General features: G+C 46.0%; 1 protein-coding gene across 1 annotated transcript in view; it reads right to left on the bottom strand.

Annotated features, from left to right (window-relative positions):
* Positions 1-25,990, bottom strand: part of PARVA (parvin alpha) — a 179,387-nt gene that overhangs the window by 74,979 nt on the left and 78,418 nt on the right. Inside the window, exons 3-5 of the mRNA XM_060018506.1 lie at positions 3,144-3,233; positions 2,993-3,063; positions 118-220 (exon numbers count right to left, since the gene is read on the bottom strand). Coding sequence (XP_059874489.1) covers positions 118-220; positions 2,993-3,063; positions 3,144-3,233 — 264 coding nt within the window. The remainder of the gene's footprint in view (positions 1-117; positions 221-2,992; positions 3,064-3,143; positions 3,234-25,990) is intronic.

The following is a 25,990-nucleotide window of genomic DNA, read 5'->3' as shown; positions in this document are numbered from 1 at the left end:
CTGTTATCCCACACAGGACCCATTCCTACTCCATTCCAGGTGGACTGCTGTGAACGGAGAACAACTCTAAACTAGGAGATTAAAGACATCCACTGCAATATTCAATTCTCCTCTTACCAAAAAGCTTCTGCAGGACTTGGCCATCGTATAAATCTTCAGCCAGGTCTTTCACAATGATTCTTTCTCCAACCAAAACATCATTAATCCAGTCAATTAATACCTACACAGAGAGAGAGAGAATAAGAGAAGAGTCATGGGGTATTTTCTTATAGAACAGCTTTCTCATCCTGGACAGTTAAAATTTAAATGAACTTCAGATTTTGAAAGGAACAAAACTATCCAAATGGCCCAGTATGTGGACAAGTAGCTGTAAGTGGGAGCCGCAGCGGCCCTGTTAACTTTCAGGTATGAGCTCTTCTAGTGCTGATGGTACCAGTGTCTCTGCTAATACCTCTGGCCGCTACCATTCCTTCCCCGAATGGCAAGCAACGTTTGCACAGTGCTTGGCTGTGTGGTTTTGTACCGGCAAGAGTATGGGCTTTCGAGTTATGCAAACTGAGGTTGAAAACCCCGCTTTACCTACTAATTAATTTGCGCATCTCTGGGATCTATGGACATCTCTGTGTGTGTGTGTGTGTGTGTGTGTGTGTGTGTGTGTGTGTGTGTGTGTGTGTGTGTGTACCTCTGTGACCTATGAATCTAAGGCAAGCTAGTTATCTGCTCTGAGCCTCGGATTCCCCACCTCTATAACTGAGGTTGAAGATACCTCCCACACTAAGTGGTAGAAAAGAATTACAGGAATTCCCTGGTGGTCCAGTGGTTAGGACTTTGCGCTTCCACTGCAGGGGGCATGGGTTCGATCCCTGCTCAGGGAACTAAGATCCCGCATGCCGTGCAGAGTAGCCAAAAAAAAAAAAAAAAAAAAAAAAAAATTACATGCGGCAAGGACCGAACGGGTAGTAAGGGCAGATTTTATTCATAAATAAAGCACTCTCCCGTTGCGACATCTGGCCAGGTGGTTACTGTGTTCAGGAGGGGAAATCAAACACAGAAGTAAACATATCTGCCCAAGGACAGAGCTAACCGTGAGCGGAGACAGGAATCGGACTCCTGTCCACCTCACTCCAAAGCACATGTTCTCCTCCCTGCACCAGGCTCCCTCTCAGTGGGGCTGTGCGGTCTCCTGCCTTGTCTGTAACTTAGCCCCCGTCATTCCCTGAGAGTCCTCCGTGCACCAGGCATCCAGCAGAGGCATTCCAGGTGATGTCTCACCCAATTAATCCACACAACACCCGAGGGGCAGGTAGCATCAGGTAAGGAAACTGAAGTTTGCACAAGGCCATTGCCTTTTTAATTTTAACCTCTTGTTTTGCTTATGAAGATATTATTTATATAAAATAAAATTAATTTTAAGTACACAGTTTGATGAGTTTTGGTCACTGTACACGGTTGTGTAACCACCACCACAATCAAGACAGAATAGTTCCCTAGCCCTAAGAAGGTTCCTTTGGTTTCTTTGTGCTCCGTCCCCTCGCCTGATCACAGGCCGCAGACAACCACTACCGTTTTGCCTTTTCGACCATTTCACCTATAAGGAACATCATCTTTTGTGTTTGACTTCTTTGACTTGGCAGAAGTAGTTGCCTTTACAACACAGGTGGGAGCTGGGCTAGGTTTCCATCCCTGGCTGTAGCCCTGTGCCTTCAGAGCACATTGTTCTACCGTCCTAAGGCAGGAGCTTCCTTTTTCCCTTCCTCCCTCCTTCCCTCCCCTCTCTTCCCCTTCCCCTGCCTTCCTTCCCACTCCCTCCCTCTCTCCCTCAACCATCCATCCAACATCTATCCACCCAGCGTTTATTAACACCCACTGTATGTCATACTCTGTGCTGGATCCTCGGAGTACAATGATGAAAAAAAGAGACAATCTTTAACCCCAAGCAGCTCACCATTTAGTGAAGGAGACAGAGAAGTACGTGAGTAGTTGTAACGCCATGTGGTGACTACAGTGACAGAACTAAATGCGTGAACCAGCACACAGAGGGGCTGAGAGACGCCCTGGGGTTTAGAGAAAGCTTCCTGGAGGACGTGGCCCAACTTTGGCTTCAGGTGAAGAGCAGGTAGAGCCCCTGGGGGCAGGGGCTGCATGACCGAAGGCCTGGTGGTGGCAGTGCCGAAGCAAGCACAGTGAGCAGGTGTGTACGGGGAGTCAAGCCGAACAGATCTGGTGTCCTTGTGTTGTCAGGCAGGGATGATCTGAGGTTAAAGAGGCAGCTAGACATGGAGGCTCAAACACCACCCCCAGGACTGTGGGCTTCAACGTGCACTTCTTAGGAAACTACATATAGGTTTTGAACAGGAAAATGGTATATTCAGATGTGCATTATGAACGAATCACTCTGGCACCCAGTGCCGTTTTGTTCTAAGTGCAGCTTGAAGAAGCTGAAGAAGACAGACACGGGACGAGGAATCAGAAGGGGGATGAAATGAACATTTTTTGAGGGTGACCATGTGTCAGCCACTGTGCCAAGTACATTACGCACAGTATTTCATTTCATCTCATTCATTTCTGTTTGAACCTCATCTCCTCCACTCAGCTGCGGCCATAAACAAACCATCTGGCTTTTCTGAGTCTCAGTTTCCTCATATGTAAAATGGGGGTGATACTAGATCTTACTTCACAGGGTGCTTCTGAGGGACCTTGAGAAGAGTGGTGAAAGGACTGTGTGAGCTCTAGGATCCTGGCAAATGGGAACTGATTTGAGCTAACTTCTCCAGTGCTTATGGTCAACACCATTCGTTGGGCACTTGTCATGTCCCACTTCTGTTACCTTGTAGATGTCCACCTACTGGACCACGAGCTGCCTGTGGGCAGGGACTACCACGCCTTTCTATTCTCTCCGCAGTGGCTCATGTGGCGCCTGCACAGGGTGGGTGGTCTAGAAACACCTGTTGAGTCTGGGAGGCACCTGAAGCCCCTTCTAACTTCCTCTTACCTTTATCAGTTCTTGAAGTTTGGGGTCGCTGCGTGAGTTGGGATCCACCATTGTTCGCACTTCGTTCTCCTCTTTAAAAAGAAAAGACAGTCAGCGGGGTGGTCCCACCTGAAGGCATTAGGCTAACCCAGAGAACAAGAGACCCCATTACCCAGCATTGTGTCCTCAGGGTCCAGCTCGAAGGGGATGGGGCTGAGGGGCAGGTTGATGGCGTTCATGCCCTCCTCCTGAAGCTCTGACACTGCAAGAAGGAAGCACAGAGTCACACTGTAGCCCACAGACAACAAGGGGTGGGGCTCGTAACAGTCATGTTCCGTATCAATGTGGATCGAGAAATAAAAGCACCAAGGTGAGCCTATAGCTGTGACTCAGCCTGCATCCGATTCCTGCCTCTCCTTGCTAAAAGGACCAAACCGTCCCCTTCATCTCACCTCTTCTGACCGTCACCTCACTTGCTTTCCTGGAGAAATAGGGCACAGAAATCTGCCTCCTTTCAGAAATGATCTCGGGATAAACAGAAGGGAGGTGGGCACTGCAGCTTTCCTTAAGTCTCTGCCATTGCCTCCTGCCTGTCCCTCCTTCCAGGGCTTGCCATCTAGTGCAGGTGCACCTGACAACTCTTTGTTGACTGGATGAACGAGGTCCCCACGTTGAGGCTACATTTATGTTGTAGATCATTTCCATCCTCCGTTCAACCCTCCTTTGACTTCTCTCCCGATTCTGCTTCCCTGAGTATTTTTCTGATTATCCCGCCTCCCTCCTTCACCTGGTCCCAGCTGCTGCTTAAGAGTACCTCATTCTGGCCTCTCCCTGGGCTCTGGACCTGTCCCTTCAGCTGTAAGGAATCATGGGCCCTGTGGCCAGGCACCTCACCTCTCCAGGCCCGTTCCCTCAGCTGAACATGAAGACCTGAACAGGATGACCAGTAAGTTCTTTCTTACTTCCCAAATCTTAGAAATCTATGATTCCACTGTTCTCAAGAAAAATAACAAGAGGTCCATGACCACTAAAGACTTCCAGCCTGCTCCCTCCATGCACTGAACCCTCACATGAAGCCTTAGTAAAAAATAAAAATCCCTACCACAAAACCAGTTGTGTGATGGACCCTTGCTGAGCACTTACCTTGGATTTTTACCTCTCCTAAAAGCAGCGGCTCAAATCCCCTCACCTCTACTCAATTCCAGTTTGAGTAATTACTTTGCACCAATTAAGCACAGAATGACCATTTTCTCTGAAAGCATTGATCGCCAAAGGGTTCTCAAAGAGCTGGTACGGCAGCTGCGATCAACCTTTAGTAAAAGCAATGTCCCATCTTTCCATTTTATTTATGTTTATTGACTATGGCCTCACGGATCGCCAGCATATACTTGCAAGAACTCTTAAGCACAAGGCAGTTGCTTACAAAGAGTTCTTTCATATTAGCAAACTCACTGTTTGTTGCAGCTGGACAGGGAACGAGATTGCCTAAGAAAGGGAGTGAAACCCACTCTGCCCTAAAGGACACAACTCGCATTATGAAGCTGGTATTTAGTCCTGTTGCTGTGGGATCTTGACATTCATATGGGATATCAGCCAGTGACCATCTTGAATCTCCAAATCCACAGACACCCACCACTCTATATAATTCCCCCCACCCCCATAAAACATAACTGAAAAGTGTAAGTGACACCTTCAAGGCTTAAGTGATTCTACAGGTATAGGATTGCACGTGCTTTCCAGAGAACAACTGCTTCCTGTTAGACTCTATAATGTCTCCTAGCGCTCCTCCTAGGACTAGCAGTTTGCTTTCTTTTCCAGGCTGTTTCTTACAAAGAAGCCAGATTTCCACTACTTAACAAGCACTGCGACGCAAGCAACGGGCAGTGGAAATAAAGTCACGTTTCAGTGTGGGTGTGAGACTGGGTTTACTGGCCATTGAAGAGACTAGCTCTCGCTGCCATCTATGACTCCTTCCCGTGTCCGCCCCCCGTCACCACCCCCGGCCAGGTCTGTGCTGTCCAATACAGTAGCCATTAACCACATGTGGCTACTGACGTTTAAATGAATTAAAAATTCCGTTTCTTAGTTGCGCCTGTCACATTTCAAGCGCTCAATGGCCCACATGGGGCAAGTGGTACCACACTGGACGGTGAGAATGTAGACTTCCTCACGGGAGATTCAGTTGGACGGCGCCGTCCTAGGTAATCCCATAGACCCAAATGCTGATGATGCCCGTGTTTAAATCTCCAGCCTGATGTATGCTTTATTATATATTTTTTAAATTAATAAGATGTAATTATCTAAAACTGAATTCAAGGCAACAGAATCAGGGATAGGATAAAAATGAAGCATCTTCCTGATGTCTTTCATGTACAAAAACAACCAGGCTTTGACCTCATTTATTCTCTATTGGTTTTATTTTACCCAGCCTCACTGGGTTGTGAAAACAGAAGTCAAGCCGTTATTAAAACAAGACCCAGAAACAAACAAACAAAACCAAACAGAATCTCCAGCCTAGGCCTGACCCTGAGCTCTGGACTCAATGTCTCCTCTTATGTCTATGGGTGGAGATCTCAAAGTTACACGTCCAAGACAGAACTCGTGATTTTCAGCACCCTCACCCCCACCACAGCAACACTATATCAAGACCTGTTCATCCCCTACTCTTATCCTCCTCGGTGAACGGCACTACCATTTGCATAAGGGTTCAAGCCAGAATCTGAGGAATCACCCTTCACTTCTTTTCCTCACCGTTTGCAGCCAATACATCGGCAAGTTTTGTGGGCTCCACCTCTAAAACAGGACCCTAGACCCTATTCCAACCACTTCTCACCAGCCTCCCCACCATCGTCCTGGTGCAGATACCCATTATGTTTCACCTAAATAACCAGAACCACCTTCTAACCAGCCCACTGCTTTCTGATGCACTGTCCCCGCGCCCGTCTACTTCCTATAGCACAATCAGAATGATCTATAAAGATGTAAACAGCTTTCTCCAGCTTTAAGCCTTCCTCTGGCTTCCCATCATACTCAGAATAAAACCCCAACTCCTTCCTAAGACCTACAGGACCCTCTGATTAGCCCCCTGCCTCCCTCTTGGATTGTATTTTCTCCACAGCACTCATCATGATCTGAAATACCTATCATTTCTACGTTTGTTAGCTATCCCCCCCTTAACAGAATGTAAGCCGTGGGAAGACTGGCACTTTTTCTCTTTTGTTTGTTATGAGTCTCCGAAGAGGAGCCAGACTGCCTAGAGTCAAATCCAGGCTCTATCACTTACTAGCTATGTGACCTTGGGCAAGTTCATCAACCTCTTATACCTCAGTTTCCTTATCTGCAAATGGGGATGATAATAATATTGCCTACCTCCTAGGGTTGTTGAGAAGATTAAATGAGTTAATATATGTAAAGCACTTAGAAGAGCGTCTGGTACCTGGTAAGAGCTATGCAATTATTTGCTATTATTACTTAAAATGGTAAGCACTCAAGAACCATTTGTTGAATAAATGAAAAAAACTGTGAAGACCACCCTTCCCCTGCACAGGTTGTAAGCTAAAGCACAATTTAGCAAAGCCGTGTATAGGATGTAAAGAAGGATTTCAGCCTGTCCTTCGGGGAAAAAATTATATTTGGGCCTGACCCTGCGTGTGCGTGTGTGGGCACATTTCTAGGGCAGCATTTCCAGCATACATTTTTTTTTTTTTCTGTGGTATGCGGGCCTCTCACTGTCGCGGCCTCTCCCGTTGCGGAGCACAGGCTCCGGACGCGCAGGCTCAGCGGCCATGGCTTACGGGCCCAGCCGCTCCGCGGCAGGTGGGATCTTCCCGGACCGGGGTACAAACCCGCGTCCCCTGCATCGGCAGGCGGACTCTCAACCACTGCGCCACCGGGGAAGCCCTCCAGCATACATTTTGTAAAGAGACAAAAGCTGCCTCTGTCCCAAGACTGTTGTACAGCCAGAGCCAATTTGTGAATATAGAGATATTTACACCTCTAACATGTGACTAGAAATGCAATATTTGCAGCCAAATATAAAGGTGGGTCTGCACAGGATCTCTTTTTCTGTGTAGATCATTGTTAAAAATGTTTTCAGATGAAAAATTCCCAGTCAGAAACACTCCCCTCTGCCCTGCCTCTTTAATTCACTCACAGAGACAAAACAAACCCGAGAAGAAAGGCTGAGATATGTTTGCAATTGGAAATGTTTTTTTTTTTTTTCAGGAAATGATTTGGTACAGGAACATCATTCCCATCCCATTAACTGCTGAATCGGAGCCAACTGTTTGTAAAAGTGAATATGCAAACTGCCCGGTTCAGGCCTGGCCCCCGCCCCATGGGGCTGCATCAGTGGCCACATTCCCAAAACAGCCCGCGTGCTTTGGAGGTTTCATTTCTATTAAACCAAAGCAGGACCCAGCAGAAGCCCCTCGCCATCCTTGTGCTCTGAAAGAGAAAGGGCTGCAATTGAATTTCCTCGGCATAGAATATGAATATGATGTTTATCCCTCGAACCTCCTCTAACAATCTAAAACTAGGTCTGAATGTGCAGCCCTCAGTGTCTCGTGGCGCCATTAGTCATAACTTAATAAACAGATTAAATGCCCAGCTGAAGGCCGGGCTTGGGAGAGCAGGGCGATTGCCTCAACTCCTGAAGTGCTCACCATGAGAGAGGGGGCATGGCTTTTCTGGGAAACACAGTCTGACTCCGCACCCAGCTGTGCAGCAGAAAAAGTACACGGATGGGCTTTGGAGTCTGAAAGAGCTAGATTTGAATCCTACTTCTATTTTTATCAGCCATGGGACCTTATGTTAGTGACTTAACCTCTCTGAAGTTCGGTATTAAAACAATTCTGTATAAAACAAGAGTATAGGGACTTCCCTGGCAGTCCAGTGGTTAAGACTTTGTCTTCCAATGCAGGGGGTGTGGGTTTGATCCCTGGTCGGGGAGCTAAGATCCCACAGGCCTTGCGGCCAAAAAACCGAAACACAAAAAAAACAAAAATAAAACCAGAAACAGTATTGTAACAAATTCAATAAAGACCTTAAAAATGGTCCACATCAAAAAAAAAAAAAAAAAAAACAACACGAAAACAAATGAACAAACAAACAAAAACCCAAGGGTATAGCTGACACTATTGATTTCCTCTCCAATACTGATTTTGTTTTTTCTCTGCTGAAAGAACCCTCATTTTGTTCCAGTATACACTCTGCCTCCTGTGCCTCTAGGTACCTAACTAGTACATGGAACACCAGGATTATAAAGTTGATGGATACGATGAATAGTAATTTCCCTTTCCTTTTTTTCCATGAGAAACAGAATAGCTGCAGGCATCTCTTACACTCCAGAATATATATACAGGTGCTCAGTGAACACCAGGCAGAAAACAAGTATGGTGAGAAGAATGGAGAGAGGTTTCTAAGAGTACAAAAGGGTCTATTTATGGAAGGCCAGTAATTTCATTCCTTCAACCAATAAACATTACCAGGCACCTCCTCTGAAGCAGACCTTGTGTCAGCACTGGGGATAAGGGTTTGGGGATCTGACATGAGTTTGCCTCAATCTGTTCACAGGTGGTGGGAGAGGTAGGCACAGAAAAACACAATGGGCAGTATGTTGCACTCAGGGGTGAGAGACATGTAACTAGATGGCTGTGGGAGCTCGGGGGGAACAAGGATAACTTTGGATGTGGAAGACTGGGAAGGATTCCCAGAAAGGGGGACAGGTGAGCTGGACTTTGAAAAACTTAAATTTTCACCCAACACAGGTGCCCCACAAAAAGCACATCTTGTGTATAAACAGCAAAGTGTGGACCAACAGGGCAGGTGTTGAGAGAGTCGTGATTATGTCTGAGCACCAGGAATGCAGGGCGCACACAGGGGAAATGCGGGGAAGAACAAGGGGCAAATAATTAGGTGAGGTCCAGAGTGTCAAGGGCTGTGAATTCATCTGTTCCCCAGCATGCCCTGGACCATGCTCCCCGTGTCTACAGATGAAAACCCCAAACAACATACTGAGGGAGGGCAAGAAGATAAGCAAGATGTTTTCTCTTTCAGTGCAAGTGGGCCCCAGTGAGATACGTAGGCTGCTCTAGATGCTTATCAGGACTCCAATGATTAATTTCTGGCCCTCGTAAAAGATACTCAAGCTCCCTTAATTTCTAAATGGCTCAAGGGCCACCCCCCAGAAGTTCTTGCAGCTAGAGACAACTACACTGTCTGGTCGGCAAATCCCAACAATTTTTCTCTATATGAAAAATCAACCTGAAAGAACATCTACCAAAAAACTATAGCTAACATACTTAATGGTGAGAAACTGGAATACTTATACCCTAAGATTGGGAACAAGGCAAAGATGTTTCTTCTCACCACACCTATTCAAAATCATACTAAAGGGCTTCCCTGGTGGCGCAGTGGTTGAGAGTCTGCCTGCTGATGCAGGGGACACGGGTTTGTGCCCCGGTCCGGGAAGATCCCACATGCCGTGGAGCGGCTGGGCCCGTGAGCCATGGCCGCTGAGCCTGCGTGTCCAGAGCCTGTGCTCCTCAACGGGAGAGGCCACAACAGTGAGAGGCCCGCGTACCGCAAAAAAACAAAAACAAAACAAAACAAAAAAATCATACTAAAAATTCTAGCTACTACAATAATACAGGAGACGGAAATAAAAGGTATACAAATTGGGAAGGAAGAAATAAAACCATCTTTGTTTGCAGATACCATGATTAACTATGTAGAAAATCCCAAAGAATTGACCAAAACAAAATGAAACAGAAAAAATCCATACTCTTAGAACCAGTTAGTAATTATGACAAGGTGGCAGGATAGAAGGTTAATATACACAAGTCAATTATTTTCCTATACACTGGCAATAACTGATTAAAATTAGAAATTAAAAACACAATATCATTTATAGTAGCACCCAAAAAAGCAACACTAAGATATAAATCTAACAGAATGTACACAGGGTTGATATACAGAAAATTACAAAACTCTGATGAAAGAAATCAAAGAAGATCTAGATAAATGGAGAGATAGTCAGTGTTCATGGATTACAAGACATAGTATTAAGATGTCAATTCTTTCCAAGTTCACCTATAGATTCAAGGTAATCCTAGTCAGAGTCACAGCAAGCTGTTTTGTGGATATCGACAAACCGATTCTAAAGTTTACACAGAAAGGCAAAGACCCAGAGTGGACAACACAATATTAAATATTACACAGGAAGGCAAAGACCCAGAGTGGACAACACAATATTAAAGAAGAACAAAGTTGGAGGACTGACACTATCAGACTTCAAGACTTACCATGATGCTACAGTAATCAAGACAGCGTGATACTGGCAAAAGAGTAGACACATAGATCAATGGAACAGAATAAAGAACCCAGAAACAAACCCACACAAATACAGTCAACTGATCTTTGACAAAGGAGCAAAGGCAATTCAATGCAGAAAGGATAGTTGTACTAACAAATGGTGCTAGAACTGGACGTCCATCTGCAAAAGTTAATCTAGATACAGACCATACACTTTTCATTTTCTTAACAATATCTTTCACTGAGTAGAAATTTTAATGAGGTCCAACATCAACTTTTCTTTCATGGATTGTCCTTTTGCTGTCATATGTAAAAACTCATTGCCAAACCCCTAAATCACATAGATTTGCTATGTTTTCTTCTGTAAATTTTATACATTATGTTCTATACTTAGGTCTGTGATCATTTTGAGTTAAATTTTGTGAAAAGGTCATTAAAAACAAGGAAAGTCTGAGAAAATGTAACAGCCAAGAGGAGCCTAAGAAGATGTGATGGCTAAGGGTGATAACGGTATCCTGGAACAGAAGAAGGACATTAGGTAAAAACTGAAGAAATCTGAATAAACTATGGACTTTAGTTAATAATAATATATCAGTATAGGTTCCTGAATTATAATGAATGTACCATACTAATGTAAGATGTTAATAAGAGGGGAAACTGGGCATAGGCATATGGGAACTCTCTGTACTACCTTTGCATTTTTCCTGTAAATCCAAAAGTATTATAAAAACAGTCTATTAAAAAAATCAACCCAAATTTGCTATTTTTCCAACCACATAGAGTGTTCACTGGGGGGAAATCCATGATTTTAAGAGACATATGTTTCTTCCCATCACCAAGGAGAGAGTGGTAATTTATCCAACATTAGCTGAGCCCTATAGAAGCATTTGCACGGGAGGCAAAGCACAAAGACCATTTCAAAGCCCTACAGTGCAAGCTGTACTCATTCCCAAGTGAGAACTTGTTTCCAGCAAGAAAGTGCCTGGTGTTTTGCTTTGTTTCCAGGGCTGAGATGAGAAGACAGAGCTTCCTCATAACTTAAGGATGCTGGGCAAGGTCATTTCTGCTTTCCCAAGAAGAGGTCTGTCCCGCGAGCATAACCGTCACTGAAGGTGTCTTTAATGCTTTCTCCGGAACTGCTCTGGAAACTCTATCTATCCATTGTCCCTGATGGGGCCTTTACATCACGGGCTTTGGTATTAGTTTTCTATTGCTGTAGTAACAAATCACCACACACTTGGTGGCTGAAAACAACACAGATTTATTATCCTGATGGTTTGGTAGGTTAGAAGTCCAACATGGGTCTCACTGGGCTAAAATCAAGGCATTGGCAGGGCGTGTTCTTTTCTGGAGGCTCTGGGGGAGAATCCATTTTCTTGCCTTTTCTGGCTTCTGGAGGCCACCTGCATTCCTTGGTTTGTGGCCCCCTTCCTCCATCTTCAAAGCCAGCAATGGGGGGTGAAAATCCTTTTCACGTTGCACTACTCTGACCTCTTCTTCTGCCTTTCTCTTCCACTTTTAAGTACACTATGACTACACTGGGCCACTTGGATAATCCAGGACAACCTCCCTATTTTAGAGTCAGCTGATGAGCAGCCATAATTCTACCTGCAACCTTCATTTCCCTTTGCCATGTAAGCTAACATATTCACAGATTCCAGGGATTGGGATATGGATTTCTTTGGGAGGCCATTATCCTGCCTATAACAGGTTTCTTAGTTAAGGGACCCTTGGTTAAGGGGTTCTGTTCTCAATACTCACCCCCGCCTACCACATGTGGGTTCACGTTTCTTCCAGGTGAGATTGTCAAAAGGAAATGCAAAATCCCAACCCCCACCATCCCAGCCCTTAAACCAGAGGAGTTTTACTGCTTTTAACTAAAAGGATACTTATTTCAGCAGCCTTAACATAAAGCAACAGGTAAACATGGGAGCCAGCTCGTAGTGGCCTCAGCAGACTGTCAGGGTCTCCCCACGCTCCCCTCTACTTGACACGGCTCTTAGTCACCAGAGTCTGACATCCAGGCCTTGGAGTACAGCCAGAAAAGGGAACTTAGAGGCTGGTGTTGTGATGGGAGCTGACAGGGGGATCTAGAGTCCTGAGTCTTAAAGTTTCCACCAGCGTCTTGGTTTTGGTCAGTTTTATAATCTCTGCAGGGTTGGAAGGCTGCCAGGCAAATGGCCCCTGGACATTAATTCGTTGTTCAGCCAACCACATGATTCAGTTGTCCTCCAATTACAAGTAAGCACGGAGGGAGATGGATGGACTATTGGCTAGCTCTGGGGAGTTGAAACTGTCTGAACTGAAACACTGGTGAGGTCTCAAGTAAGTCATGGGAATTTAAAACAGTGCACAGGCACAGAGGGCCCAGCATCAAATACATCACCATTCTTTCTCTTTTGCCAAGCCATGTCCATTATCTCTTTAGATCTAGAACCAGAACCATTTTCTTGATTTTAAAGGTCTGCTCTTACTTCAGCAGAAAGTGGTGTGGGTATGCCATCCTGGGAGTTTCTAATGGAAAACACCAAGCCGTTGTGCACGCGTGTGCATCTGTGTGCATCCACGTGCCCTAAGCACTGGTAACAGCCTTGGGGAGACTATAGACATTGACCTGGTATGTTGGCTAATTACATGTGAAGTGTGGGTACAATGAGCGACCCAGGACAGCTAGGGTGGAACTGGCACTGCTTATCTCTTTCATTCATAAGCATGTGTGGGCATCTCTGGTGCCAGGGGCTGGGCCAGGAGTTGTGAATACAATGACAAACAAGTACTTCCCTTCTGGGGTCGGTAGATCCCTGAAGAGCAGCTACCTGTGGTGGCCACGAGAGACCAGTACAGTGCCAGGCACCTGCTACACACTCAATAAGTGCTCAGAGGATGCTTTAGCTGGGGGAGGAGGGGGAAGATGTACACACAAACTGCAATGCAATATGATAAGGTCCTCCATGCAGTCCTGAACCAAGTCCTGAGAGCAGAGCATCCTTCTAAGTTGGAGGGAGCAACAGAGGAACACATGGGATATGCAGAGGCCATGGGAAGGCCAGTAGGGCTCCAGGCACCCAGGGCAGCCTCTCTTTATCTCTGTGTATCACTGGAGTCAAATTTCTTCATTTCGTTCTCTGTGGCTCTTTGACCTTCATATCTATATCCTTCTTATTTATTAATCCTGAAGAAGTCCTTTATTTTTGCAGTGGCCCAATGCTGCTTAATAAGTGCCACATCAAGTACCAGTCCGCTGGAATTCCCAAGTGGCCTCCGTTGAAACAAGGGCTCTGGGTAGGGGTGTGGCCAGTGAGTGACCATGGCATTGCTGTGTCTGGTTTGGATCAGTTCACTGGTGGGCTAATTCTGGATCTGTCTGAAGGTCAGTCAGTGGTTTATCCTGAAGGAGCACTGTTGGGGGAAACTCTCTTGAATGGACGATGAAGATGATGCCTGTGAGAGAACACATACTTGTGCTGCACTTCCTTTGTACCACTCATGTAGATGTGGCACCTTTTTTAAAAAACATATATCAACTCATTTAACCTTCCCAACAATCCAGTGAGTAGGTACTATGATTATCCCCATTTTACAGATGAGGGGCCCAGAGAGGTTATGTAACTTGAGCAAGGCCACACAGCTAGAAAGTGGAAACCAGATTTGATACTAGGCCAGCTGGCTCCAGAGTTCATATCCTTAACACGACACTGTATGTTGTCCCAGTTTTATGTAACAATTTTTTTTTTAATACGAAAACGTCCAAAACATGGTCACTTCTACATTCCCATGTAAAACCAGGAGAAAGTTCCATGGGGAATACTCTTGTGTATGCTGAGCCCTACAGGTTGTCTGGTCACTCTATGGAGGCTCAGTTTCTATGAGGACAGATTAAAAGGGAAGTGACATTTGAGGAGTGTTTTTGTTTTAAAAAACAGGTTGACTTATTTCTGGCTAGAAAAGAAAAACATGCTCATTTAAGAGAACTTTGAAAATATTAAAAAACTGAGAAAATAATCCTACTGCTTAGAGATAATGTTATATTTTCTTAAGCTTTTCTATGTTGTACACACACACACACACACACACACACACACACACACACATATTGGGTACACAGTACCGGGTAGTTCTATGGCCTGCTTTTATAGTATCAGATAATCTCATTATATTTCCTCATGCCATCAAGAATATCCCTTTAACTGGCTTTCTCAATCTGTGCTGAAGGTACGCACTTATGTTTACTTAACCATTCCATAACTATTGGACATTTAGGTGGTTTCCAGTCCTGGGGGGAGGCAGCTGAGTCTGGAGGGTTGAGTCATTTGCCAGCTTTGCAGGGGGGAGGGGGAGGGGCGCTCAGGCACCGGGACCAGCAAGTGCAGAATGTGGGGTCTCTGGGGAACCAGATGACAGCCCGACGCGAGGGTCAGGCCACAGGCTATTTGCTCTCTTTCATGGATGAGGAAGCTAAAGTTCAGAAAGTTTAGGAGATTTCCCTGAAAAGTTCCCTAGAAGATGATTCTACCGGTTAGCCGTCTCCTGTCCCCAGTGTCTTAGTTTGAAGTCATTTGCAAGTGGGAAGAAATCCCAGGGAAAGGAGTGAGGGGCGAGGAGAGAGATGCAGAGACATAGAGGAGCCAGTACAGGGGGCGCACGTTACTGAGCCTGTGACCTGTGGGCAACTGAGCCGCAACCCCCATGGGGCTGAGGAACCGTACACAGTGTCCCCAGGAGACTTCCCTATTACTGAGGTGACGCCTGGGTGCTACTCTCAGCACTTCCAGGCCACGCTGGGTGTGGACTGAGGGGGCTTCTGAAGCTAGAGCCCTGGGACAGAAAAGTGGAGGTGCCAGATTAAGGGGGGAGCCCTCTGTGTGCACCAAACCGTCTACCAGGCTGGGCTGAAACAGGAGGTGACTGGGGCTTCTGTGTTCAGTGCAAAAGCATCTGCCGCGCTCACCCAGGGATTTGGGGGCCAGGATCTGCCACCCCTTCCCCTAGGAGACAATTCTTAGGAGACTGGGATGGAGTTAAGAGGGTACATTTTTGGCAACATATCTGGGAGGGGAACACATTCTTGTTCTCCAAGGAAGAAGCAAACCAGAATGGATGGGCTGCAGAATTCCATTCTTCTTATTATGACACTAGACCAGTGCCATTCAAAATAAACATTCCCTTAGTCCCGACTGTGACATGCCCACACTGGAGATTCAGACTGAGCTGGAAGCGAGCTCTGCCCCTGACCCGGCTCAGGTCTGCCCTGAGAGGAGGCCGGTACTGCTGCTGGGCAGGTTGCTTCCATCAGAGCACGAGGCCATCCCAAGGAAACTTCTAGGGGGCAGGGGAAAGGATGTACCCTGTGCTGAAATGCTACACAGGCCATGTGCTCAAGGTTTCCATTCATTATTCATCCTCTCCACCCTTTCTGGAGGAGAGATGCCCTCTTTTCGGGACGGAGCTGAAGTTTTGGAACTAGTTCATCGTCACACCATTATGATCATGGTGCTGAGGGAAGTCTATGACGCTTTTATCTGATGGAATGGGGCCCTGTAAAATGTGCTCATGCCCTTCCTCCCAGTCTTAAGTACTGATTGAGCACCTGCTGTATGCCACACGCTATTCTAGAGAAGAACGAACCCTTGCCCTAGCAGCGTGCAGTCACATACACCAGAGTCTTCATGGGCTGACGGCCAGCACAGGCCTGGCTCCAGGCGATGAGGGAGACCAGGCTAGGCTTGCACTGCCAGAAGGGACCAAGGAGGGCTTCATGGAGAAGGCGGCACCAGACTCTTCCATGGACGGATCTCTGCTCTTCTCTCCATCTCACTTAGCACGGTTTATAATTACCCATCCGTGCGCGTATCTGAAGAACCCCGGTCTCCTCCACTATTTCGAATATGCCAAGAGGACTAAGCCTTGCCCACCGCTGCACGGCCAGCACACGCCACACCATGGGTGCTTCACGCGTATTTCTGGAGTGAATGCACAGTGCGGCCACGCTGGGTCCCGAGCAGCGCCCCCTTCCAGCAGAGTCCCACAGCCAAATGACAGCTCCACCTTCTATGTCACAGCCAGACAGGAATCTTGGGTGGGTCTGGGCTTTAAGAAGAGAAGGATAAGGAACTGGAGGCAGCAAAGGAGGGAGCAGAGAAGGCCAGCGGGTCCGAGACCTTCAGGTAGAAGCATTTTTGCTTATCATCTAGGCCTCCTCAGCATTATGACTAAGTCCTATCCCAGAGCAGAAATCTGTGACCATTGCCCTGAAAGCAGCGGCAAAATGCTGTGGGTAGCTGTGCATCACAAGAGTTATTGCAGCTCCCTGTTGTTTTTTTCCCCTAAACCAACAATCCATGTTGACAGCAATTCTGTATAGAGAACCTATTAAAAGAAATTATAGTAAATCAGAGATGCTTAAGCTCTCTGTCTGGTGTTGTGATTGCCTGCCCGACACTTCCACTGTAACTTCTTTTTGTACAACCTTCCATTTGATTCAATTCCACGGATAATTACTGAGTCTTGACTGCGTGCAAGGTGATGCACTGGGAGCCTCATGCCCATTGCATCTTCCAGGCCCAGAGCATAATTTAACTTATGGACAAAAATAAACATGTTCAACGGAAGCAGAGAGTGACAGAGGCCACAAGAAACCATACAGACCATTTCCAAGAAGATAGCATTTTATCCACGTAAGCGTAGGATAGCTGGTACCACACATTCATTCATTTGTTTAAGTATACATTGAACAGTATTGCTGAGCAACTTCCCTGGGCCAGGCACTGTGCTGGGTCTGGGGTCAAAGGGATGAATAAGACCCAGACGCAGAGTCCGGCACAGTCCCTTAGGGGAACCAAAACAGCATCACTTAAACCATCTGGAGGTGGAAGTCAGGGAGGGCTTCTCAAAGGAGATGCTTCAATTGTTTCTTTCTTTCTTTCTTTTTCTTTTTTTTTGCGGTACGCGGGCCTCTCACTATTGTGGCCTCTCCCGTTGCGGAGCACAGGCTCCGGACGCACAGGCCTAGCAGCCATGGCTCACAGGCCCAGCCGCTCCGCGGCACATGGGATCTTCCCAGACCGGGGCACGCACCCGTGTCCCCTGCATCGGCAGGCGGACTCTCAACCACTGCGCCACCAGGGAAGCCCTCAATTGTTTCTTAAACAAGAAGTAGGAGTTCACCAGGTGAAAAGGAAGCAAGACATTTAGAAGAGCTGGAGACATGAGGACAGGCACATTTTCAGGAAACTGCTGGACAGGAATGAGTCTGTGAGGTGTTAGAGATTTAATCCAAGAGCCAGAACATACAAAGTGTGAATTTATTCCTGAAAGCAATGGGGAGCCACTGTAGCATAAGCAAAGCAGAGTTTTGCAAGTTTGCAGAAGGGCTCGGGAAAGATTCCTTAGTGAATCTGTCCAAGTAGAAGTCCGCCTGGGATATACCACCATGACAAGGCAATTTGAGCTGGCCTGGGCTCTGGAGAAAGGTAGACCTTGAGCAAATCCCAGCTCTGCCTCTTATTTAACTTTTCTTCCCCTCTGAAATGGGAATCATAATTCTTAGCTCACAGGTTTATAATGAATATTAGATGACATAACACATATGAAATGCCCAGCGTAGTAGGACATGCGACAGTGAGCATTCAGTAACTGTTAGCCCACCCTTCCCCACCTTTCCCAGTGTGTGCCTAGTGACATGTATAAGCCCTGGGAGAGAAAGGGACTGCTCAGAGATGATCTCGTGAAACAAGCATGACTTTGGCAAGCCAGTAGAGCTCAAGAACAAAGTTGGAGGAGACTTTTAAGAAATTATGATCTGTCCCCTTGTCTTGGGCTGATAAAGAGAGACAGGATTGTGAAAGAGGCAGTAGAAAAAGGCCCACCAAATGCTTCACAATGCAGAAGGATGTTTGGGGTCAAGTGGCATGGTGAGAGCACCCAGGCAGGTTAGAGGGGGAATATTTTGTGGGTGTTATAGAGCCTGGGAGGTGGCCTGGAGGCAAGGTGAAGGCCGGATGGAGATGGCAGAGCGGGTGACAGCCGTCGTGGCTTTAATGAGTGGTGGTGTTGCTGGTTAGTGGTGACTGTGGTTTGGATGGATTTTCAGAGGTGGAAAAAAAATGGTGTTCAACACCTAAAGCACCTGGATTGTGGCCTGTAGATAATAATACCATTACCTATAAAATGAATCAGGGTGCCTTGGAGAAACGGCCGATTCTAGCACCGAGGCAGGAAACATATAAGATGAGCCTGGAACATCTTATTGCTAGAAATCAGTTAGGTATGAATTTCTACTAGATTAGGATCACATCAAAGAGGCTTCCAATGGCCAAAGGCGGAAACATTTGAGCATCAATAAAGATAAAAATTGCGATGGGTTCAAATGCATTAAGTATAGTGAAATCCATGAGTTAATAATGATACAGAAAAACAAAACAAAACACCTCTCTAGCCACCTCTGGAGGATGCGAGGAAACCCATTCATTTTTAAAACTGGTAAATAAAGTGAAAATATCTGACGTTTATCCTATCTTTCTAAATCAAACTGTGCCTGTGTCGATCAAATACTTAATGAGGCAATGTTTATAAAGCATTTCAGCTAATAAATGATGATGGAATAAATGAATTAGCACATAACCATTTGGAAACCCCTAACGAATGAAGGTTTCTAGGTATGATCACCAACGGTTCCTGACAAATGAGTGACAACCAGATGTAATGCCTCTCCTTCCCCCCACCCCCAAAGAGACATATCACCATCAGTTCTAGATCTACCTCCCAATTTTCAGGAGATGCAGGGGACAGAGGAACATGTTAGCTGACACCATCAAGATACAATTAGCAAAATCTAGACTGTGGGAACTCAATCGGTTTCTTCAACACATTTTTTTCAAGGAATAAAAGAGATCTGGGATCATATCCATCAACTGCAATGCATGGGGCTTATTTTGACCTTGATTCCAACAAACCGTAAAAATAATAAATGAAATGTTAGAAATTTTGAGATTGAATAGCTGAAGATGTTAAGGAATTATTGCATTTTTATCTACATGTAATATAATTATCGTTGTTTCTTTAAAATCCTTCTCCTTAAGAGCGATAACTGAAATACACATACTGAAATGATATATCTGGGATCATCTTCCGGCAGGGGCTGAGGGTCAGATGGGAGGTATACATGAAACAAGATCAGCTGTGGATTAACCCTTGCTGAAGTGGGTGATGGGTTCATGGGTGTGTACCGCACTATTCTTTCTACTTTTATATATGTTAGAAGTTTTCTATAGTGAGAAGTTCTTGTTTTCCTTTTTTTTATTTTTTATTTTTATGGTACTTAAGAAGTAGAAGGAAACCACAGGCTTGTTGCATAAAATAAGGAGGCAGATCAGGGCAAGCAGCTAAGAATAAGGTCAACCTGGAAACAAAAAATGGAACTAATATGGCAAAAGCATAAATTAACATTCTTAATGTATAACGACTTCATTATAAAAATCCATAATAACAGTCTATCAAAGCCCCTACGGAAATTTAATAAAATACATTTCATGGCAATTTATATAAAGAAAAAAATATATAATTATCTAGTAAATATAGGGGAAGATAATCCTCTGCATTGGTCTACGCAAGTAAGCGAAACAACAACGAAACGCCTCTCAGTGTCATCCTGGACCTTCTCTCTCCGTCTCATCCTTCCCCCCTTGTCTGCTCCACCCACTGCTCCAACCCATCAAAGGGAAACACCAGCTCTGCTCTGGCGCATCCCCGGGTCAGCGGAAACTTCAGGATCCCTCAGTCTCCTGCTTTCCCCTCAGAGTTGCTGGCTGGGACCTTTAACACAAGTGCTTTCCCAGAGGGTGTGCAAATGAGTGACTTTGGGGTTCCCTGATTCATCAATCAGCTGTGAATCTGTGATACAAGCACCGTGGGCCCCGGGAAGAAGCCAGGTCCTCCCTACACATCTTCAGGGGAGCCAAGGAAACTGACTTACCACAGCCATCCCTCAGGCTCCCACGTGACTAAAAGTTGCTCACAGCCACCCTTTTTACTCCTTTATTAGTTGTGGTCTTTTCAGAAGCTGGATCAAAGAGCCCAAATTGATGTAACCTTTAACCTGTCAAAAGCTATGGGGTGGCATTTCAGCCCAGACATAAACCCAAACGTGAATTTTCAAGCCATGTTTAATCTGGGTGGAAACCGAGTGGAAAGTCTTGCTGCGAACTCGCATGCACGTCAATCAAACCCATTTCAGTTCTTGCCTTTATCTCTATTCCAAACTGTTGGGGGGAATTGCAAAGGCCCATTTAGGCATTACTAATTATGAGCTCTTAAAGTAAGAAATGTGTCCAGTTCCTATCACTGTCACTAATGAGAACTACAACACCCTCTCTGCTCCAGCTACGGAGCAGAGCTGGCTGTTAGGTCTCAGGAAAAGCATTCAGCAGGTTAATAGCTCACGGAAGCCAATAGCTTCTCGCTACACTTTCAGAATGCAGGCTTAGATTTACCTTTACCTAGGAGAAGAGGACAGCAAGCAGTAAAATGAGGTCGATCTGTTCTTTCGAAAGTCCTTTATTTCTGTGTTCATCCTCATCTCCTCCCCCCCACCCATAAACATCACACGCACACACACGCACACACGCACACGCACACGCACACGCACACACCCATCCCTCCAGAGCTATCTCTAACAACAGAGCTAGGCTAATGCAGGCCAGGTTGACACTAAAAACCTTCAGAGGCAGGAGGAGGGGCACCTACCATCTCAGAAGCCCAAACACGGGAGATGTACCAGGAACTGACCAGGGCACCCCCAACAGAGAACCTCCCCTACCACAGCACGTCCAACTTTGTCCAGGCTCTGACCCACCTTTAGGGCAAAATGCCCCGCAGCCCATGGTCTAGGATTTCAGCCACAATCATGGTATCTTCTGCCCAGAGCTGAGCCCTCCCTGTGGTGGCCCACAACCCTCTGCTTTCAGGCCAATTTTCAGAGGTCCGGAGGTCTACGGAGCTATTGGATCTTTTCAACCATTTCCCGAGGAGAAGGCTGACTGCTCAACACAACTCTCAGCTCAGCACAGCAGTTGAGAACAAGTGGCTGCCTATATAATTTAATATGATGCCACATGGGACTCGCAGACCTGCTGCAAAGCAAATAGGATTCTAGCGCTTGCCTCTTGGCAACTGGAAATCTGGAGTGGCTGCTTGTTTCTGTTCAGGCTGGGTATGCTCCTCAGGCAGAGATGGGCAGGGTGTTTTCAAGGGGTTGATGCTGGGGCCGCTGAGAAGTGAGTCTCATCTGGGGGATCGAAAATTTCTTACTCTGCCACAGACTCAAAGTCATAAGCATCTCCTTAAGCAGAGGCAAGGTGTGAGTACAGCTGACCCCAAGCAGCCCTGGACACAGCCTGAGGGCCATGCTGTGCCTTGAAGCCTCGTCTCAGCTGTGGGGAGGGAGCCCATCCTTTCAGGAAAGATAACCTGAACCCACAGTTGGGTAATGAAATGGGAAGTTATCTGCATATACATTTCCAGGCATGAACTTATCAGCTTAGGCATCCGTTAAGCCCAAGAAGAAAAGGTTCTTGTATTTGAATATTAGTCACCATGGCCCACTGGGTTTGTTGGCTGGTTGGTTTAAGGCAAAGCCCTGGTGGGGAGCGGCGGGGAAACTCTGGTACTGTGCACCTGTTGCACTCATGAATGAAGCAGGGAGGTGACCCAGCACTGGCACCTCCTCAGAGGCTAGGACCAGTTCATCTGTGCCCTGGTGGACTACAGAGAGACTCAGGACTGGTTCCCAAAATGCCGGAGCGTGGGGCATCAGCAGGGATGCCCACCACTGTGATCAGTCATCCAGAACTCTGTGCCCAAATTGTCCTGCCCCAGGGGTGGGGAGAGACTTAGCAAGGGGACAAAGATGGCTTCACTGAGAGTCAGTCCTGCGGAAAATCTCTGGGCTGAAAGGAGGGACCATGGCCAATTAAGTGGGAGATTCTTACTTCCTGTTCTATCTGACCCCAAAGACCGAGGAGTGGATTGTGCTGGGAGACAGGGCTGCAGAGGGGTCCAAGGATGCTCGAAAGCCCAGGAGCATCAGACACCTGGAAGTGGCTACAGGTGCATTTTCCAGGGCAACATGCTTTGTGCACCCAGATGAAGCGGGGGGGTGGGGTAGCCCCAGGAGCTGATCCAGACCCTCCTTTTTAGTCCTCTCTAGAAGCCTAGCAGCTCCAGGTGACGAATGAGTTCCTGCTGTTGTTGTTGTTTTGGGGGTGAGGTAGCAGGAGGCTATCTGGAGTACTTTTTCCTTTTGGAAAAGGGTAATACTCCAAGGTCCAACTGACCGCCTAAAAACCCCAGAAGGAGAAATCCTGGGATGTAATTACTATGCTACCCATGATCATTTGAAAACGGAGCCTTTTCATAAACATCAGCTTTATCATCCAAGAAGCACCATATTCTTCAAATAGCGAACACCCAAAAGGCACAAAGTATGCAAATTTGACTAACATTTTTGATTAATAATTGTTACGTGGCTGGCATTAAGTCAACCGTGCACACATTATCTCATTTAATCTACGGGATGCAGAATTCATAAAAGTGAGTTTATGTCATACCTGATGCCTAACGCATCAGAATATGTAAAAGAGAAGTCCAGAAATAGCACTGCAGGACTGGACTAAAAGGTTTGGATTCACAGCAAAGGAAATTTAATTAAAACATGTAATGTCCATTACTGTCATTCATAATCATATTATACCTCCGAGAAATAATACAGATATAAAAGTCTAGAGTTACCTGCATGTTTGATATAAATAGGATAAAATTATCTAAGTTCTGAAAATATCCAGATATCAGAAGGAAAAAGAAGTATCTCTACCTAGCGTCATGTGTCATCAAATTTCATTAGGTAGGGACATGAGTATCTAGCCACAAGAAAGCCCATCTCTCCTCTGAGAGCAGGTTGTAAAAACTTCCAAAGGTGCCTGAAAATCTTGGGTTTAACACAGTCATGATTTTTTTTTTTTTTTTTTAAGCTCCTATAAACAATCAGACGCTCCTGCTTGTTTTGACAAAGCTCAGGAGAGCCCAGACAGTGGATACTCTCAGCCCATCCCCAATACTTTTTGGACTCTATATGGTGATAAGGACCAGATCCTCTCACAGGGCAGCTTTGAGGTCCAGTGGAGGGAAAGAATCACGGGAAAGCTCCAGGGAAGAGAAAACATGGCACAGTTGCCAAGCCACAGCTAGGTCTCAACAGGTCCATCTATGGGCATCGAACACTCTGCCACTTCATTCCCTTGTCCCTTAATCTCTTTTGGAGTGCGCACTATTGCCAGACCTAAAGCTGAACGGTGGAACCACCCGGGGAGCAAGGGAGCAGTAAGATCCTTGCATTCTTAGGATTACAGTATAGTGGGGGAGATGAACACTCATTTTAAAAACATACACATTCATAAAAACAAGGCAAGTTCCACCGAGAGAGTTTCCGCAAATCTGAAATGCATCTTATAAGATTTCTATTCCATGAGGTCCTGGCAAAGATGAAATAAAATATACAAAGCCCTTGGCTCAATAAAAATTAATAAAAATTCTGCTGCTACTAGGATTACTATTTTTACTACTAGTGAGTGGCTTCACCAGCTACTAGCTGTGTGATCTTGGGTAAGTTACTTAATTTTCTCATGTTTCAGGTCTCCCATTTGTAAAACGGGATAACAATAATTCCTAACAAAAAAGATTAAATGAGCTAATATGTAGGAAGTGTTTGGAACAATGCCTGGCACACAGTAAGAAATTGATAAATGTTAGCTGCTAGTGGTGATTATTATTTTGCCAGAATCGAAGACACCACGTCAGCTCATAACATGCTTACAATCTAGCCCAGGGTTTCTCACCAGAGGCACTATTGATGTTTCAGACTGGATAAGTCTTTGTTGCGGGGCTGTCCTGTGCATTGTAGGGTGCGCCATAGAATCTTGGCCGTAATCTACCCAGGATGCCAAGAGCATCCGCCCCCGCCCCCGCCCCCAGTCCTGACAACCAAAAATGTCTCCAGACATTGCCTAATGTCCCCTGGCAGGAAAAATCGCCCCATAAAAAAACCCACTGGTCTAGCTGGAAAGTATAATGCACCAAGAGGAAGGGAGACAATGCAGAGCTAGCATCTGTGGTCATGAGGAAAAGAGCGAGGGCAAGTCCACGAGGGAGCCTTTCAACAGAAAGTCAGGGAGGGCTGCTTCCAAGAGGGGGCTGTAAATGGCGCCTCATGGCCATCTTGAATCTGTGTCCCTTCTGCTAAACATAAAATTTGCTTTAGCGAGATTTCAGATTTCAAAACGAATTAAACATCATGACTAAACCCAAATTAAAGCAACTATAATACACCGAGGATAACTTTCCATTACCTACAGTTCCCTCCTTTCACCAAAATCCTGATAGAGCTTCTTGGCTAAATGTTACCCACATGGAGTTAGATAAGCTGGGGAGAGAAAAAAAGGGAAAGGAACAGGGAAAGGGAACCTTCTAGGTCACCCCCAGAGAACTCGGGAGCAATGTCCACTGACATCTGCGGAGATGAGCCCAAAGTTTAACCAAGTGGCAGCAAGTGAGTCCGCTTTCAAGAAGAACAGTGTTTGGCCCACACTGGCTCCCAGCTGCTGCATCCCATCCCATCCCCATGACTCAGATCAACTGACCCTCATCTGTAACTCAGTCCTGCCCCAGTTTCTAGGATTCCACCTTGACCTGAGACTGTCCTGGGCTCAAGAGCATCATCATCTGACCCCAGACAGTGCTTCATTCCAGTACCGGATGGAGTTCGTTACCTAGACCCTTAGCAAAGTTCTTATTATTGACCTTCTGCTTTGGTCCCTGTTGATGAAACCCTGTCCAAGAATCTGCCTGGCACCCCATCCCAGAGCCCTGCCCAAGTACCCCTACCTAGTGTCTGGGGCTAAAAGTGTCCCAAGCCTACCATCTGCTTTTCTACACATCTGAGCGTCGTTTCCCCCAAGTTCCTGTTGTTGTGCTCCGTCTACCCATTGGGACATCGTACTACTTCATTTTGGGCACTTCTTTGTTGCTGTTGGTTTTGGGGGACGGTGATCAGAGATTACTGTATCCCATGCTGGACAGACTGCATCTTCACTGCTAGCATGTGGACCAGTAATCTGAGTGCAATCCTTTCCCCGAGGAAGAGTCAGATCCAAGTCCCATCCCTTTCTGCCTTCCTCCTGCCTTTTTGGTACCTGGCCATGCCCCAATATGACCAAGGGAGAGCACATTCTCTGTGTTTGGTTATCTCTGTTGTGTGGTAAGTGAATCAGGCTGTCGCTCTGTACATGTGACTCAATTACAATGTATATACATGATAAACCAAGTACCTCCTGTATGCAGGATGCCCTATCGGGTGAGAGAAGGGGAAGAGAACTAATGCTTATGGAAGGTTTATTTTGTACCATACATTCATTTACATGCTTTACAAGATTATTTAATTTTAACTCACAGCCACTGCAAGAGGTAGATACCATCATTAACAGTTTCTGTATCAGGAAGAGAGGCAACGAGGCATCAGTTAGGATCAGAACAGTGGTCCAGCTGACTTCAAAACTTATGCTCATTCCTTGAAAACCAGGAGTGGTCTTTTTTGTGTGTGTGTGGTACGCGGGCCTCTCACTGTAGTGGCCTCTCCCGCTGCAGAGCACAGGCTCCGGA

The sequence above is a fragment of the Delphinus delphis genome, chromosome 8 (genome assembly GCF_949987515.2).
Source record: "Delphinus delphis chromosome 8, mDelDel1.2, whole genome shotgun sequence".
In the NCBI taxonomy this organism is placed as follows: domain Eukaryota; kingdom Metazoa; phylum Chordata; class Mammalia; order Artiodactyla; family Delphinidae; genus Delphinus; species Delphinus delphis.
Note: the sequence above shows the minus strand (reverse complement) of the source record. Positions and strands in the feature narration are given on the sequence as shown.